General features: G+C 41.2%; 1 protein-coding gene across 6 annotated transcripts in view; it reads left to right on the top strand.

The window, feature by feature from the left end:
- The window catches only part of aplp2 (amyloid beta (A4) precursor-like protein 2), a 170007-nt gene that overhangs the window by 66610 nt on the left and 84768 nt on the right, over positions 1-18629 (top strand). For 4 of the 6 annotated variants that reach the window (XM_063038392.1, XM_063038391.1, XM_063038390.1 and 1 more), the window contains exons 4-6: positions 2008-2120; positions 10159-10337; positions 18390-18553. In XM_063038392.1, the coding sequence (XP_062894462.1) occupies positions 2008-2120; positions 10159-10337; positions 18390-18553 (456 nt within the window). The remainder of the gene's footprint in view (positions 1-2007; positions 2121-10158; positions 10338-18389; positions 18554-18629) is intronic. The other 2 variants (XM_063038388.1, XM_063038387.1) reach the window with 2 other exon arrangements.

Genomic DNA, 18629 nt, shown 5'->3' with positions numbered 1-18629 from the left:
TTATCTATTACAGCTTGGCATTTAACACCATCATCCCCTCAAAACTAATCAGTAAACTCCAAGACCTGGGTCTCAATGCTACCCCTGTGCAATTGGATCCTGGATTTCCTCACTTGCAGACCCAGTCAGTATGGATGGGCAAAAACAACTTCACAATCTCCATCCGCACAGGTGCACCACAGGGCTTTGTGTTTAGCCCCCTGCTCTACTCGATTTACACCTATGATTGTGTAGTTAAGTACAGCTTCAATACCGTATTCAAGTTTGCTGATGACGACACTGTTGTGGGCTGTATCAAAGGTGGTGATGAATCAGCATATAGGTGGAAGATAGAAAATTTGGCTGAGTGGTGTCATAATAACAACCTCTCACTCAATGTCAGCAAGACCAAGGAACTGATTGTAGACTTCAAGAGTGGGAAACCAAAGATCCATGAGCCAGTACTCATCAAAGGATCAGAGGTGGAGAGGGTCAGTAACTTTAAATTCCTGAGTGTCACTATCTCAGAGTATACATCATATAAATGTAATTATAAAGAACACAACAGTGCCTCTACTTAGAAGGCTGTGGTGATTTGGCATGACATCAAAAACCTTGGCAAATGTCTATAGATGTGTGGTGGAAAGTGTACTGACTGGCTGCATTACAGCCTGGCGTGGGAACACCAATGTCTTTTGAGTGGAAAATTCTACTCAAGGTAGTGGATTCTTCTCTGTACATCACTGGTAAAGCCCTCCCAACCATTGAACACATCTCCATGAAATGTAGCTGTAGAAAAGCAGCGTCCATTATGAAGGGTCCTCACCACCCAGGTCATGCCCTTTTCTCACTGCTGCCATCAGGTGGAAGGTATAAGTACCTCAGGACTCATACCACCAGATTCAAGAACAGTTGCTACCCCCTCGACTATTGGGCTCTTAAACAAAAGAGGATACCTACATTCATTCTATTTCTGGTGGTCCCACAGCCAATGAACTCACTTTAAGGTCTCTTTTATCTTGTTATTTCATGCCCTCGTTATTTATTTCTATTTATTTATATTTGCATTTGCACAGTTTGTTGTCTTCTATGTTCTTGCTCTTTCATTGATCCTGTTTACAGTTACTATTCTATAGATTTGTGTGCCTGCAAGAAAAAGAAACTCAGGGTTGTGGTGACATATATGTACTCAGATAATAAATTTTATTTTGAACTTTGTTTAGATTTAAGAACTTGGTCTAAGATTGTTCAAAATCATATATAACTTTGGTCATTATTTTAACTCTTCCTAAGTTACTTAACTGCCAGATGAACAGGAAAGACCTTTTTGGTACAGCCATCACTATATTGGGTGAGGAGTGGTGTAGTTTCATTGGTAGAAGGAATGGAGGGGTAGGGAATGTGGAGGAGAAATTTGACAGAATGCTAGCAATCTGCTAGAGAATGGGTGTGGAGGCATATGTTCTGAGCACATTTGAAAAATAGCTTGAAGAGACCAATAGCAGAGAAGTAGGAGTAATCTAAATGCCTTAATTTTTGGTTAATGTGGACAAGATAAGCAGGGTGGCCCTGTGACAAGCCATGCATTTTATGCTGTATCTGCTCGCCATTTGATGAAACTAGAGTTATAGGTTTTTAACACACAAAAGCTAGTTGATTTTAAAGAGCATCAAAATCCTTGTTTATCTGTTTTAATAAAATCTCTAAATTTTATCTAAATTTGTTATCTGGATTTAGAGAAACTTTGCAGAATCTTCTTTTCAGAAGCCAGATTGTTGAGGTTGGAATTTCATTGAATCATACACCACAGAAGTAGGCTGTGTGAATTTAACATGCCCACGTCACTCATCAAAGAAATTTTCAATTAACACCCCAAAGGTGTTGAAACCATGGATGCATGTAACCATGGAGCTTCACAATTCTTGACAAATCTACTCAATGTGTGATGTTCTTGGGTGTTTGAAAACTAGTCTCTATCGTTCCTTCTGGAGACTTTTAATACAGATTCAATTATTTTGTTTTTTTTAGTAGGTGAGTTTGTGAGCGATGTGCTACTTGTTCCAGAAAAATGCCGGTTCTTCCACAAAGAGCAAATGGATAAGTGTCAGAGTCACCAGTCCTGGCAGACGGTTGCTAAAGCGGTAAGAACTAAATGCAATGGTGATGGGAGGGCTGCAGACAGACCTGGCAAACATTTGTTGGCTCTTTGACATGTATATCTGTCAAATCATTTTGTTCCCTGTGTTGGCATTATTCAGTAACCATTTAAGTAGATCTTAACAATAAGCAATCTGGTTTCTCTTGCATTCTACCAGCAACTTCCTTACTGTTTCTGGTTAATTTTGTATTCTACTGCCACAGTTCCATTAGTCAAAAGTGGGAGCTTTCCTTAGACTCCAGAAGGAATTAAAGGATGGCAATCATATCTAGCTTCTAATAATTGTCTATTTTGAAGTTTTGCAATAGATACAAAAGTGGAAAATGCTGAAGGAACTCAGCTGGTCAAGCAGTGTTTCTGGGGTGAAAAAAGTTTCCCAAAGGTATTTTTTCAGAACTATGAAAGGCCCTCAGTTCTGAGGAAGAAGTTCCTGACCTAGAGCATCCTCAGATACTGCTTGACTGGCTGAGTTCTCCAGCATTTTCTATTTTTATATAGCTTCCAGCATCTGCAGTTTAACAATACTATTTTGAAACTGATTTTTTTTTCTAATATTAATGGGTGTGGATAAAAAAGAATCACATTTATATTGTTAAATTCTTAACTTCTAGATGTCCTAAAGTGTTTTGCATGCAGTCAACACCTTTGAAGATGTGGGAGACAGTTAATTTTTGTCATAGCAAAATCTCACACAGAGCAATGTGTTAATGATCAGAAACTGATCATGTTCTGATGAAAGAGCTTCAACCTAAAACCCTTTAAAAAGGTGTTGCCTGAGCTTGTTAATGTTTCCAACATTTGCTGTTTTCATTTGTTGGGTTGTTCAATGTTTTGAAGCAAATTTAATTGAGTCACAGCTAGTTAATAATTATTTTGGACAGACTAGTGTAAAATGTAATTGAAAATCATAAAAAAACTTCAGATACTGGAAATAGAGTCAGAAAAATCTAGAAATATTCAACAGTTCAAGCAGCATCTCTGGAGAGATGAACAGTTAATGTTTCAGCAAATGTCACTTGGACCAGGAATGGTTAGAAAATAAACATTTTACGTTGCAGAGAAGGAAGTATAAATACAATGTCTATGAGAACATGAGGAAAGAGAAACTGAGTGGCAAAGTTGTTGCTGGTTGAGAAAGGGCGGTGAAGGGTTTTGTAATTGCAGACGTAAATAAAAGGAAATGATTGAGGACATATGCGCGTGTAGATGCTGGATCTGCAGGATAAGAACGTGACAATTGCTAGAAGTCGGTCATCGGTGTCTGTGGAACTGGAAAAACTGAGATAATATTACAGATTGATTAATTGTGTGTGATTCTTGATGTGTACTGAGAAAAACCCAGCAACTGATACCTGCAACGAAACATGTGGTGACTTCAAATTATTGAAGCGGTGTTCACAGACAGGTAACAACTAACAGTCTGCTTTGAAATGAAGAAAAAATAGAATTTACCTTTTGCAGAAAGGATGTCTGTGATTTTTGTATCCATTAAGTAATAAAGTCACATTAATTTCATGATTTGGAACTAATGACAATGCAGTCAAGATGATGTTTGGCTCTGGTTGCAATTTGATACGATTTATATCAATGACTTGGATTAAGATACCAAGAGTGTTGCTAACTTTACTGATAACACAAAGATCCATGGGAAAGAAGAAGCAAAGAGGATATGAAGGGATATGGATAATCAATGGGATAGCAAAATATCAGGCAAATGGGTTTTCATAAACACAAGAAAGTCTACAAATGCTGGAGGAATGCAGCAGCTCAGGCAGCATCCATAAAAATGAATAGTCACTTGGTTTAACTGCAGGAAAATGTGAAATTATCCATTTTAGCAGGATTTTTTTTAAAGAAAAAAATCGTGCTAAATGGTAAGAGATTGGCTGGCTCTGAGAAACAGAGGGATCTGGGTGTCTCAGTGCATGGTTAGCAAAAGGCCAATATGGCAGGTAATTTAGAATGCAAAAAGAAGGTTATCATATGTTACAAAGAAATTGATAGTAGGGAGGTTGTGTTTCAGTTATGTAGTGCATCTTGAGCTGTGTCCATGTCTCCTTTCTGCTGAACCTCTGCCTTCAGATGCCTTTAAAGCTGTTAGTTTTCCTTTGAGGAAAGGTTAACCTTCCTATCCAGGAATCCCTTGCATTTGCAGTTAATTGGGTCTTCTGCAACACTCACAACAGGCTGGAGGAACTCAGCAGGTCGGGCAGCATCCATGGAAACGATCAGTCAACGTTTCGGGCGGGAACCCTTCGTCAGGACTGTAGGGGGAAGGGGCAGAGGCCCTATAAAGAAGGTGGGGGGAGGGTGGGAAGGAGAAGGCTGGTAGGTTCCAGGTGAAAAACCAGTAAGGGGAAAGATAAATGGGTGGGGGAGGGGAAGCAGGGAGGAGATAGGCAGGAAAGGTGAAGAAGGAATAGGGGAAAACACAATGGGTAGTAGAAGGAGGCGGAACCATGAGGGAGGTAGTAGGCAGCTGGGGGAGGGGGCAGATCCCTCCCCCTCCCTTCCCCCATCCCAGTTTCACTCTGTTGTTTGTAGGGTATTGTCTGAGAAAAGTCAGGTTTGAATTCTTAGGAGTTTCAACATTGATCTTGTGGCAACTCTTCTTTTGACCTTTTGGGTCTAGGTTGACAGAGATAATGGAACACATTAGGTGGTGATCAGTCCAGCAGCCATCATTGCTTGCCTTGACATGCAATGCAGACAAATTTTGTGTCCCTTACTTGGACAAGGGTATAAATGAGCAGATTCCTGTACTTATATAGTGGGTATTGCTATGCTGCCTTAATGCTAATCTGGTGAAAACAGGTGTCGACTATGACAAGGCCATGCTTCAAATATTTTGTCAAAAGTAACACACTTCATTGAGAAAGTGCTTCCACTGTCCTATCTTTTCACTTGGCATTTGAAGCTCATGGCGTTTTGCCATTACCTTCGACCAAGTTTTTTTAAAAGTCGGTAGAAGTCCTCCTTGTCTGTCCTTCCCTCATTCAAAGCTTAAAGTATTGGGGCATATGCATATTGGTCTTAACGCATGATGGATGAAAAGAGAACAGCAGCTCAGTGGTTTGCCAGGAACCGTGACTTATAGGTTCTTCGTCACTGTAAAGCCCATTTATGACCCCAACTCTCAGGGCCATGCCCCAGTAAGAGCCAGGAATAGAGACAGCGAGGTTGGTAATGGCAACCAGAATAGTTCTCAACCGTGACTCTGAACTGATGTGTGTCCTTGACTTCAGCCTACCTACCACTTCAGTTTAAGTTGTCAAGAAGGCTACATCTTAACTAAAAAATGGCAAGTTCTTAGGAACAGTTGGTGTCGTACAGCATAGAAATGGGCAATTCAGTCCACCATGTCTACCTTTTTGTCCATTTAAACCAATCTCATTTGTCCGGATTATGACTATAGCCTTCTATGCCTTGCCTGTTAAGTGTCTAAATGCTTCTTAAACACAGTAATTCTATCTGACTCCACCACCGCTTCTGGCAAAGTTATCAGATATCAAACACTCTCTGTGTAAACAAAACAAAAGCTCTTTAGATTCTCTTTAAAATTCCTTCCTCCCATCTTAAACCTATTTTGCTTTTGATACTCTTGCCAATGGAAGAAGATGGTGACTATCCTATTGGTGTTTTTCTTATTTTTATATACTTCCAAGTCATCCCTTTGCCTCTTTTTCTCCAAGATAAGCAAGCCTGGCCTATCCAGTCTCTCCCCATAGCTAAAGTCCTCCAATCCAGTTAACATCCTAGTGAATCTCCTCTACTCTTTCCAGTACAACCAAACCACATTTTTTTAAAACTGTAGTGTGGCAATCAGAACTACAAGATGGAACTTAGGTTACAGGGAGTGGAGCTGAGGTGGGGGGTGGGGGAGGATCAACCATGATTAAAAGGTGGAGTAGACTCAATGGACCAAATGGCCTAATTCTACTCCAATGTCTTATGGTCTTACAATATTCCAACTTTTATATTCTATGCCCTGACCCATGAAGGCAAGCATGTTAGATGCTATTTCAGGCAACAATGCATCTAGATTCTAGTTTTTTCCCCTTTTTATCAGTTTAATTCCTGAGCACCTTACCGTTTACTGTCTTTGTTGCACTAGATTCCAACATCTACAGTCACTTTCCATAATCACCTTGTAATTTATAGAATTGTGGTCAGTGGTTCACAAGTATCCCCTTACTGACACTTCTGCCAGGAGTGGTCGTAGAGGCAGATACTAAAAAACATACTTCCAACATCCCGCCCCCATACTTTTCTCCAGTCACCTTAAAATTATGCTCTGTCCTGGCAAAAAGTCTCTGGATATCCACTCAATGTTTGCCTCTTATCATCTTATACACCTCTGTCAAGTTAAGTATTAGATATTGCTGTGATGTTCTGTCTGTTCAGTAGTTCAGTTCCTTCTCTCTTACCTCCACATCTATCACGCCAGAAGCACTTGTACTCTGAAATACTGACCTGCAGCCCTGATTATTTTTCAACTGTGTCACAATCCCACATTCCAATCTATGCCCTGGGTTCATCTGAATTGCTTGTTATAGCACAGGAACAGGCCCTTCATCCTACAATATCTGTGCAAATCATGATGCCAGTTTGAACTAATCCCATCAGCCTGCATAATAGACCATAAGACATGGGAGCATAATTAGGCCATTTGGGTCATCGAGTCTGAAGCATGGTCCATGTCCTCCATTCCCTGTAGCTTCATATAACTAAATGCCTCTTGAACTTTGCTGTTGTATCTGCCTCTACTGCTTTCCCTGGCAGCACATTTGTGAGGATGTTTCCAGGACTTAAGAGACTGAGTTATGGAGAGAGGTTGAGCCAGATTAGTTTAAACCATACCAAGTAACAAATATACCTGTAACTCTAGTTCTAGCAAACCTCCCCACCAGTCTAGTTGAAGTTAATCTCTCTGCCAGGATATTGGTCCCCTCCAGTTCAGGTGCAACCCATCCCATTTTGTACAGGCCACTTCTGCCCTGGAAGCGATCCCAATGTTCCAATAAACTGATCCCTCTGGCCTGCACTAACACTTTAGCCATCCATTCATTTTCCCAACCCTGCTATCTCTACCCTCATTACACATGGCACAAGGAGTCATCTGGAAGTTACAGTTTTGGAGCTCCTGTTTTTTAGCCTTCCACTTAATTCCCTATATTTACTCTATAGCATCTCATCCTCTTTCCTATCTGTGTGTTAGTACTAATATTCACAATGATTCTTGGCTGCTCAACCTCCCACTTGATGTCCTGCAACCAGAAGATTGAGAGGGGATTTGATAGGGGTAAACAAGCTTGCAAGCAAGCTTTTCCACTGAAGTTGGGTGGGACTGCAACCAGAGATCATGGGTTAAGGGTGAAAGGTGAAAAGTTCAAGGGAAACATGAGAAACTTCTTCACTGAGAGGGTTGTGCGAGTGTGGAACGAGCTGCCAGCACAAGTGGTGCAAGTGAGCTTGATTTTAGTTTTTAAGTGAAGTTTGGGTGGGTATATGGATGGTAGGGATATGGAGGGCTATGGTCCAGATTCACCATTGGGTGAAAGTCCCCTCCTTCACCATTTCCCATCCCTTTTTCCCTCTCTCACCATATCTCCTTGCCTACCCATCACCTCCCTCTGGTGCTCCTCCCCCTTTTCTTTCTTCCATGGCCTTCTGTCTCTTTCACCAATCAACTTCCCATCTCTTTACTTCATCCATTCCCCTCCAGGTTTCACCTATCACCTGGTGTTTCTCTCTCCCCTACCCTCTTTAAATCTATTCCTCAGTTTTTTTTTTCTCCAGTCCTGCCGAAGGGTTTTGGCCCGAAACGTCGACTGTACTTTTTTCCTTCGGCCTGGCCTATTGAGTTCCTCCAGCATTTTATGTGTGGAGTAGCCTGTTTTTTGGTTTCTGCATGGATTAGATGAGCTGAAGGGCCTGTTTTTGTGCTGTACTCTTCTATGATTCCATAATCACTCAAAACATATGTGGCCCTGACACCATTTATGCTGGAATCTCATTCACAGCCATAGAATCTTCTGTCTGTCTCCTTAATGTCCAGTTTCCCATCTCTATAGCTGTTTTGCACTCCACCCTGTCCTGCTGTGCATCAGAGCCTGTCATTGTGTCACAGACTTGGCGGCAGCTGATGCAGCTTTCCTCTGAAAAGGCATTCTCCCCACCCTCCCAGCCCCCAGCAACAATATTACAAACAACAAACGTTTTACTGCGGTGAATGGTCTTGGGGAATCCTGCAGTCTCTGTATACTCCTTTGCTTTTCCTGGTGGTCTCCCAAATACCCATTGCCTCTATCTTTGACATGATCACCTCATTCAGGCTCCTGTCCATGATGATCTCAGCAGTACAGAGTGAGTCCAACTGCAGCTCCAGATGCTACATGCAGTCAGTTAGAAGCTGCAGCTGGGCATACTTCCCATAGACATAATTCCCCAAGGGTTGCTGGAAATTCCTTCATCACCCCATCCTGGAGGAGAATTAGTTGACTGCTGACTGCCATCTCTCAAGCCAAAGAATGCAGAGGAAAGTAAAAGTTCAAACCTTGTCTTGCCTTGCTATTGTTCTGCATTATCACAGTCTTTCTTGACAAAGTCTCAGCACTTACACCTCTACATGGCAACTCTGCTGTAGAACATAGAACACGATTGTAGAGGAATAGGCCCTTCAGCCTACAATGTTCTGTCAAGCTATTTAAACGCCTAATTAAACCAATCCCTTCTGCTTACACACTGTCCATATCCTTCTATTCTCTGCCTTGAGCTTCTTGAATGCCTCTGTCATATTTGTCCACACCACTACTCCTGGCAGTGCATTCCACACACCCATCACTCTTAAGGTGAAACAAAAACTTGTCCTGCATATTTCCTTTGAACTCCATCCCCCAGCCGCACCTTAAATGAATTTCCTCTCAGATTAGACATTCCCACTCTGGTGGGGGGGGGGGGGGGTGTGCAGAGAAAGATACCAGCTTATCTATCTATGCCTTTCATATTATAAACCTCAATTCACTCTCCCCTCAGCTTCTGCTGGTCCAGAGAAAACAACCCAACTTTGTCCAACCTCTCATTTAGCATATGCCCTTTAATCCAGGTAGCATCCTGGTAAAGTTTTTCTGCGCCCTCTCTGAAGCTTCCACATCCTTCCTATAATGGGGCAAACAGAATTGAATTCATTACTCCAAATGTGGCCTCACTAGAGTTTTATAAAGCTGCAACATAGCTTCTTGACTCTTGAACTCATTGCTGTAACTAATAAAGGCAGGCATGTCACGTGCCTTATTTAACACCTTACCAACTTGCAGCTACCTTGAGGCTGATCATTTTCACCTGCTGCTCTTTGGCTTTGGAGTCAAATCCTGGTTCTAGCATCTATCAAAGGTGATTGGAAAAGCTGAACAGAGTTTTAGAGTAGCACAATGATGCAGCCAGTAGAATGGTCAGTAGAACTGATAATATCTATGTGGAGTTTGCATACTCTTTGTGACTACATGGGTTTCCTCCAAGTGTTCCAGTTTCCTTCTATGTCTAAACACATGCAATTTGACAGTTCAATTAACCAAGTTACTGTTATTGTGTAGGTGAGTGATAGAATCTGGGGGGAGTTGAAGACAATGTTGGGTGAATGGATAAATTAGGGTCAACATAAGATTTGTGCAAAATGTATGATTGATAGTTGACAGTGGGCTAGGCCTGCTTCTCTTGTGTTTTGAACTGTGGAGGGATGCATGGTGGTCAGTTATCGAATTGGATTGGCTTAGGATTGTGTTTCTTTACTCTGGAGCCAGAATTCCTTTGAGGTATTACCCGTGTGTTATGCATCAGCAATATTTTAGGTAGTTGAGTGCTATTAATAATTGGTTGTCTTTTTAGTTCATATTTTGATGCCTTACCTATATAAATTATGACTAACCAATTATATCTTAATGCATCATTGTTTAGTTCAAGAAATTGTAATTGGACTTTCCAAATGTTCTTGGATCTCAATTGTAGTCACCCTTGTGTTTCAGGCATGTGCTGCTGAGTCGATGATTCTGCATACCTATGGAATGTTGCTTCCATGTGGCACCGACAGGTTCCATGGCACCAAGTATGTTTGCTGTCCCCAAAATAAAATTGATGATGTGGATTCTGAAGACTCTGATTTTGAAAATGTGGATGAGAAAGAAGAAGAGATTGGTGAATCAAGGTATTCTTTTATTGAAAAAAAAAATCAGTTGAATTTTACCAACACCAGTTTTGCAGTTCTCATGAGTGAATGAATTGATTCCTGTCATTAGTTCCAGTTCACGAGTGCTACTCGGGTGGGTTTAAACTAGTTTGACAAGGGTTGGGTACCAGAGCACCAGGTCAGAAAGTGGAAGGATTGAGAGGAAGGTAGATACCATGACCAGCAAGTCTGTAAGAAGGTTAGGCAGGAACAAAGTAACAGACATGATGGAATAGACAAGTTGAAATGTATTTATTTGAATGGTAGGTGTGATTAACTTCAAGCATGGTTCAGTACATGGAATTATGATGTTGTGGCCTTTATAGAGAATTGGTTGAGAAAGAAGCAGGACGAATGCTTGATGTTCCAGGGTTTCAATGTTTTTGAAAAGAAAGTGGGCAGTTGAACTATTAATCAGGAATAATATTACAGCTGTGCTCAGGGGCTTAATGAGGGCTTATCCACCGAGTCCACATATAAAAAAAAAGAAAGGTACAAATACTTTGATAGCAATGGCCAGCTGAAAATTGAGATAAATTAGGGATAAATAAATGCTCAAAAAGCCAGCAGGGTTGCAGTCATGGATTACTTCAACTTCCCCAATATAGACTGGGACTGCCTGAATGTAAGAGGTTGAGATAGGACAGAATTTGTTATTTGTGCCCAGGTGGGGTTTCTTAAATCATTATGTGGACAGACCAACCAGAAGAGGAGCCGTACCAGACCTGGTGTTGAGAAATGAGTCTGGCCAGGTGACTGACCTTTCAGTGGGAAAACTCTGAAGGAACCGTGACCACAAATTCTTTAGTTTTCAGATGGCTATAGAAAAGGTTACGTATAGACTTTGTGGAAGAGTATGAAATTAGAGTAGGGGTAAATTACAAGATTATTAGGCAGGAACAAGGGATGGTGAATTGGGAAAAGCTGTTTTTGGACAAGTCCACATCTGACATGTAGAGATGTTTCATAGAGTACAGTCAGGTGTGTACCAGTAAGAAGGAAGGACATTGGATGTTGAAAGAGGTGGTGAATTTCATCAAGTAGAAAAGGAAGCTAAAATTAAATGGAGCCCTTGAGGGAGAGCCAGGAGGGGCTATGAAAAGTCCTTGGCAAGTAGGTTTAAAGAGAATCCCAAGGCATTCTATACTTCAAGCATAAGGATAACTAGGGAGATTGTGGGTCCACTCAAGGATAAAGGATGGAATATGCACTTCGAGGCAGAGACCATGAGCGAAGTGCTAAATGAGTAATTTCCTTCAGTATTTGCCCATAGGAGGACACAAAGGATAGTGAGATCACTGTGGAGCATGATAATATGCTAAAGTATTTTGAGATAAGAAAGAGGTGGTGTTGTGTCTTTTGGAGAACATTAAGGTGGATAAGACCCCAGGGTCTGATGGGATATACCCCAAGTAAATGAGAGAGGCAAGTGATGAGATTGCTGGGACTTTGACCAAGATTTTTGTGTCCTCTCTAGCCACAGATGACGACCTGGAGGACTGGTAAGTAGCGAATATTGTTCCGTTATTCAAGAAAGCAAGTAGGCACGATTCTTGAAACTATAGTCTGGAGAGTCCCATGTCATTGGTTGGAAAGCTTATTGACGATTATTTCTGAGCATTTGAAAAACCATGGCTTAATTGGGAATGGTTAGCATGGCTTTGTATGGGACAAGTCGTGTCTTACCAATCTGATTGAATTTTTTGAGGTGGTGATGAAAGTGATTGATGTAGGTGCAGCTGTGGATATTGTCTACTTGGATTTTAGTACCTCATGGGAAGCTCATCCAGAAAATTAAGATGCATGGGATCCAAAGTGTCTTAGCTGTTTGGATTTGGAATTGGTCTGCCCAGAGAAGACAGATGTTAGTGATTGATGGGACTTGGTGTAGTTAGAGTCTGTGACGAGTGGTGTTCTGTAGGGATCTGTACAGAGACCTCTGCTGTTTGTCATCTGCATGAACAACCTGGATGAAAATGTGGATGACTGGGTTCATAAGTTCACAAACGATACAAAGGTTGGTGGTGCTGTGGATAAAGTACAAGAGAGCCAAAGAATACGGCGGGATATTGATCATTTGCAGAGATGGGTGGAGAAAGGGCAGATGGAGTTTGATTTGACCATATGGCTTAATGGTGTTATGTACAGAGGGGTAAGTGGCATAACACCATGGGGCAAAGGTCCTCTAGCTATGTTGTACTGTTCTATGTTCTACTTAGAATGTAATCAAAATCAGGTTTAATATCACCTGCATGTGTCGTGAAATTTATTAACTTAGCGGCAGCAGTACAATGCAATACATGATAAATATAGAGGGGGAAAACTGAGTTACAGTAAATATGCTGTATATATGTATACCAAATAGTTAAATAAGTAGTGCAAAACAAAAAAGTAGTGAAGTAGCATTCCTGGGTTCAACATCTATTCAGAAAGCAGATGGCAGAGGGGAAGAAGCTGTTCCTGAAACGGAGAGTGTGTGCCTTCAGACTTCTGTACCTCCTACCTGATGAAGAGGGCATGTCCTGGGTGTGGGAGTCCTTAATGATGGACACAGCCTTTTTGAGGCACCGCTCCTTGAAGATGCTGGATACTATAGAGGCTAGAACCCAATTTTACAACTCTGCATTTAAATTTAACGCTCTGTCCACCAGAGAAAGCAGGATCTCCCAGTGGCCACACATTTTAATTCCACATCCCATTACCATTCTGACATGTCTATCCACGGCCTCCTCTACTGTAAAGATGAAGCCACACTCAGGTTGGAGGAACAACGCCTTATATTCCGTCTGGGTAGCCTCCAACCTGATGGCATGAACATCGACTTCTCTAACTTCTGCTAAGGCCCCACCTCCCCCTCGTACCCCATCTGTTACTCATTTTTATGCACACATTCTTTCTCTCACTCTCCTTTTTCTCCCTCTGTTCCTCTGAATATACCTCTTGCCCATCCTCTGGGTCCCCCCCCCCGTCTTTCTTCCCGGACCTCCTGTCCCATGATCCTCTCGTATCCCCTTTTGCCTATCACCTGTCCAGCTCTTGGCTCTATCCCTCCCCCTCCTGTCTTCTCCTATCATTTTGGATCTCCCCCTTCCCCTCCAACTTTCAAATCCCTTACTCACTCTTCCTTCAGTTAGTCCTGACGAAGGGTCTCGGCCTGAAACGTCGACTGCGCCTCTTCCTATAGATGCTGCTTGGCCTGCTGCGTTCACCAGCAACTTTGATGTGTGTTGCTTGAATTTCCAGCATCTGCAGAATTCCTGTTGTTTACAACTCTGCAGCTTACTTTGATCCTGTGCAGCAGCCACCACCCCCTCCCCAACCCCCATACCAGAAAGCATTCAGCCTGTCAGAAAGCACTTTATAGTACATCTGTAAAAATTTGAGTGTTTTGGGTGACATACCAAATCTCCTCAAACTCCTGTTGAAAATATAACCACTGCCTTGCTTTCTTTATACCTGCATCGATATGTTGGATCCAGGTTAGGTCCTCAGAGATATTGACACCCAGGAACTTGAAATTGCTCATTCTCTCCACCTCTGATCTCTCTGTGAGGATTGGTTTGTGTGTCCTTTCTGAAGTCTACAATCAGCTCTTTGACGTTGAGTGCAAGTTTTTTGCTGCGATACCACTCAACTAGCTGGTTTATCTCACTCCAGTACCCCCTCTCATCACCATCTTTGGTTCTGCCAACAATGGTTGTATCATCAGCAAATTTATGGATGGCATTTGAGCAATGCCTAGCCACACAGTCATGGGTGTACTGAGCAGAACAGTAGGATAAGCACACACCCCTGAGATGCGCCTGTGTTAAATGTCAGAGAGGCTGAGATGTTATTACCAATGCACAGAGATTATGGTCTTCCAGTTAGGAAGTCAAGGACCATTTAAATTTTTTTGATTACTATTTACTAATTTGTCAATAAATTCAGTATTTTTTTTGAAAATGGCTATTTGTACTGAAATGATGGCCTGCGGCTGGGATAATTGAGGCCCAGCATCAAAGTTGTCTTCTTTGAGTGATGCTCATTGACTTGGGTATTAGGGCTATAGATGTCACAGTAAATTTTGGGTATTAGGTGTCACATTCAGTCACATACTGCCTTGATGTAATGGGCAATCACACATGCCTCAACTTAAAATTTTAGTTCTCTGGTTCATTTTAAACCCGTAAGGTTTGGTGAAATCCAAACTTGTATTAGTTATTGTCATCAAGACTTTCCATTAGATTGCTGATTGTTGAAGTAACTGGACGGGATTCAGTGAATCTCGCTTTTTGTGGACAGGATGTACGTGGGAATTCTTTACATTCTCGGTTAGTTACCAGTGTTGGAATTGTACCAGAAGTGCTTAGCAGGAGGGTGAGCAGAAATCTTTAGTCACACAGCTGTAGTCTTGTCTGGTCCTGTTGCCTTGAGTGTATCCAGTACTCTGCTATTTCTTTGGATTAAATGAAGTGAATCAAATTGGTTGGAAACTGCTTCTACAGTGAAGGGATCTCATGAGAAAATATTTCAACCTTGTCTTCAGCACTTCCATACTGGGTCTTACCATCATTAAGAATGTAATTCATTTCTTTTCCCAACACAAAAAAAAGTGCCAGCTAATCTCAGTGGACCCGGTAATGCACTGCTTATCCTATGATCCACCTGGCAGGCTTTATGAAAATCAAAACCTACTGTGTCAACAGGAATGCTAATGTCTGTCAACTGGTATCATGCTCACAATTTGGTGAGCATTATACTTTTACAGAATCCTTAATTGTGTCACGTAATATTTTGTCCATTGGGTATTCTATGTAAATTCCTGGTGACTTAGTGAGAACTTTAGTTAAGTTAATGCCTCAAGCACACATTATGGGCATGCTATGTTGCCACTGGAATGTGTGGTGACACTTGCAGTCTGCCTCCTGCACATTCTTGGGTGTGTTGGGTGTTAACACAAATGACATGTGTTTTGATGTACATGTGTAAGTAAATCTGATCTGAATCTGCCTGTAATTGTCACTTACTGTCTTCTAAGCCTTAATTACAGAGTTCCACAGCACCTGAAAAGGCCCTTTGGCCCAACTTTTCCATGCCCATGTGCTTGCATTTCTCTAAATCTTTCTTATCCATGATAGGAGTACAGATGTCTTTTAAATGTAATGGTACTCGACTCTACAACTTCCTCTAATGGCTTTTCATATACCCATCACTCTCTGTGTGAAAAGTATTGTCACTTGGGTCCTCTTTAAATCTTTCTCAATTCGCCTTTAAAGTTTCATGTTTTAGACTCCCCTACCCTGGGAAGAAGAGTGTGACCCTTGATCTTTTGCCTCTTGTGATATTATAAACTTATAAAATCAATCCTCAGCCATCTTGCCTTCAGGGAAAACAGTTCCAGCCTCTCCTTATAACTCAAGCCCTCCAGTCCCAACAGAGTTTTCTGTATCTTTTCTGGCTTAATGACATCCTTCCTTATGGTATGGCAACTAGAAATACACACAGTATTCCAATGCAGTACCACCAATAACTTGTACAGCTACAACATGATGTCCCAACTCCTGTCCAGTGATTGCAATTGCACCATGCTTGTTTAACACCTTCTGTACCTATAGTGGCATGCAAAAGTTTGGGCACCCTGGTCAAAATTTCTGTTACTGTGAATAGTTAAGTGAGTAGAAGACGAACTGATCTCCAAAAGTCATAAAGTTAAAGATGAAACATTCTTTTCAACATTTTAAGCAAGATTGGTGTATTATTTTTGTTTTGTACAATTTTAGAATGAAAAAAAAAGGAAAGGAGCACCATGCAAGAGTTTGGGCACCCCAAGAGATTTGAGCTCTCAGATAACTTTTACCTTAATTAGCTTGTTAGGCCGATGGCTTGTACACAATCATCGTTAGGAAAGGGCAGGTGATGCAAATTTCAAAGCTTTTATAAATACCCTGACTCCTCAAACCTTGTTCCAACAATCAGCAGCCATGGGCTCCTCTAAGCAGCTGCATAGTACTCTGAAAATTAAAATAAATGATGCCCACAAAGCAGGAGAAGGGTATAAGAAGATATCAAAGTGTTTTCAGGTAGCCGTTTCCTCAGTTCGTAATGTAATTAAGAAATAGCTGTTAACAGAAACGGTGGAAGTCAAGTTGAGGTCTGGAAGACCAAGAAAACTTTCCAAGAGAACTGCTCGTAGGACTTCTGGAAAGGCAAATCAAAACCCCCATTTGACTGCGAAAGACCTTCAGTAAGATTTAGCAGACTCTGGAGTGGTGGTGCACTGTTCTACTGTGCAGCAACACATGCAAAATATGACCTTCATGGAAGAGTCATCAGAAGAAAACCTTTCCTGGTCCTCACCATGAAATTCAGCATCAGAAGTTTGCAAAGGAACATCTAAACAAGCCTGATGTATTTTGGAAACAAGTCCTGTGGACTGATGAAGTTAAAATAGAACTTTTTGGCCACAATGAGCAAAGGTATATTTGGAGAAAAAAGGGTGCAGAATTTCATGAAAAGAACACCTCTCCAAGTGTTAAACACGGGGGTGGATTGGTCATGCTTTGGACTTGTGTTGCAGCCAGTGGCACGGGGAATCAGTTCTTGCCTATCCAAATGCAGAAAGATCCTGTCTCAGAATTCCTTCCATTAAATTTCCCACCACTGATATTTTGCTCACTTGCCTGTAATGCCTTGCAGCCCTTCTTAGCCACCCTCCAGTTTTCAGGTACTTCACCTATTGTTAATGAAATTACAAGAATCTCTGCCAGTGGTTTTTTTCTTGTTGCACACAACATTAGAGGATACACGATCAGCAATTTATCCTCTTTCTGCACCTCAACGCCACCAGCACCACCTCTTGTAAAGTTTCAACATGTTTCTGGACAATAAGGTTCTCTTTCTGGAATTCTGAAGCATCCACAAAGTTTTCCATGGTAAATACAGATGAGAAGTATTCATTTACAACTTAGCTTATCTTCTATAGCCTGAGACATATAACTGCAATGATCTTTGAGAGACCTGTTCTCTCTCTTGTTACCCTTTTGCTCTTAATATAGCTATAGAATCTTTTGGGATTCTCCTTTACCTTACCTGACACTTAGTGGAACATCTAGTCAATGGTTCACTTGAACAATTCTATATCCTAATATTTTAAACAAAGGCCAGGACCCACAAAGCATAATTTCAGTTTCTTGGTGCCATTGAATGCTTTTGGGACCAGCCACTTGAATTGTTTTTAAAAATGTATTCTTGCCAGGACCACACCCACAAACTGACAGAGACTCTCAAGTTGAGATCAATATTAGTATATTAGGTAATTAATTGCCTTTTTCTGTCATGCATTCTGATATAAAATTATCTTTGCCGTACACTAGGAGTCCAAGGATTCTGCCCTGAGGAAGTTTTCAGTGGGCAAATGGTTAATGTTATCTGATTTCTGATGTGGTCATACAAGATCTTGCTATGGTTAACACAACTGTCCCTTACCATGGGCACCACACTTTATGACTGTCCTAATGGCAGCTATCATTGCCTTTAGTTGAAATCCATAAACAATACCTGTTCTCCTGGTCTTTTTTTAATAAATGTTGTGTATGAGCTAGGGACACTGGCCGTGACGGGCTCATGTTTAGGCATATAGCAAACGATGAATTGTCTAACAGGCTGTAAATAACTCAGGAAATATAGCTCATTGTAAAAAGCTATTAAATGAATGATATGATGACAGCTTTTGCTGAGGAAATGCACAGTTGGGCAAAATGTGGTTTGGAAGGTAATCGCAAATTAATGATGTGCAACAGCTCAATTTCAGTACCTTAGAGTCCATTCATCAAGCTTGAAGGACAATTACCCTTAATTCTGATAAACTGGTAATTGCCAAATTAAGTTCCTGTGCAATGTCTGAACATCACTGCTGATCTTAGAATTAGATTAAGGTGGTGTCTGTGTTTCCAACAGTAAAATATGGAAAATGGGAAATGTGTGTGGTTGTGAAGAGAAGTAATTTTCCAATGTCTGTAATGCTTTTCCAATGATTCTGATCTCGTTCAGCAGAGAGGAGTCAGCTGAAGTAGAAGGAAATCCTGTTGTGGAGGAGAAGGACAATGATGAACAGGATTATGACTACGATGAAGAGGATGAATATAATGATGATTGGGAGGAGGCAATCAGTGAGGAGAACTTGTACAAAGAGAATATTGTCAATAATGAAAAAGGTAATTTGTTTTATATTGAAAGTTATTATTCTTACTCTACATTGTAGCAAGGCTAAAATAAAAATGTTGCAATGGC

Source organism: Mobula hypostoma, chromosome X2, assembly GCF_963921235.1.
Source record: "Mobula hypostoma chromosome X2, sMobHyp1.1, whole genome shotgun sequence".
Lineage (NCBI taxonomy): Eukaryota > Metazoa > Chordata > Chondrichthyes > Myliobatiformes > Myliobatidae > Mobula > Mobula hypostoma.
This window is presented reverse-complemented; position numbering and strand designations above follow the sequence as displayed.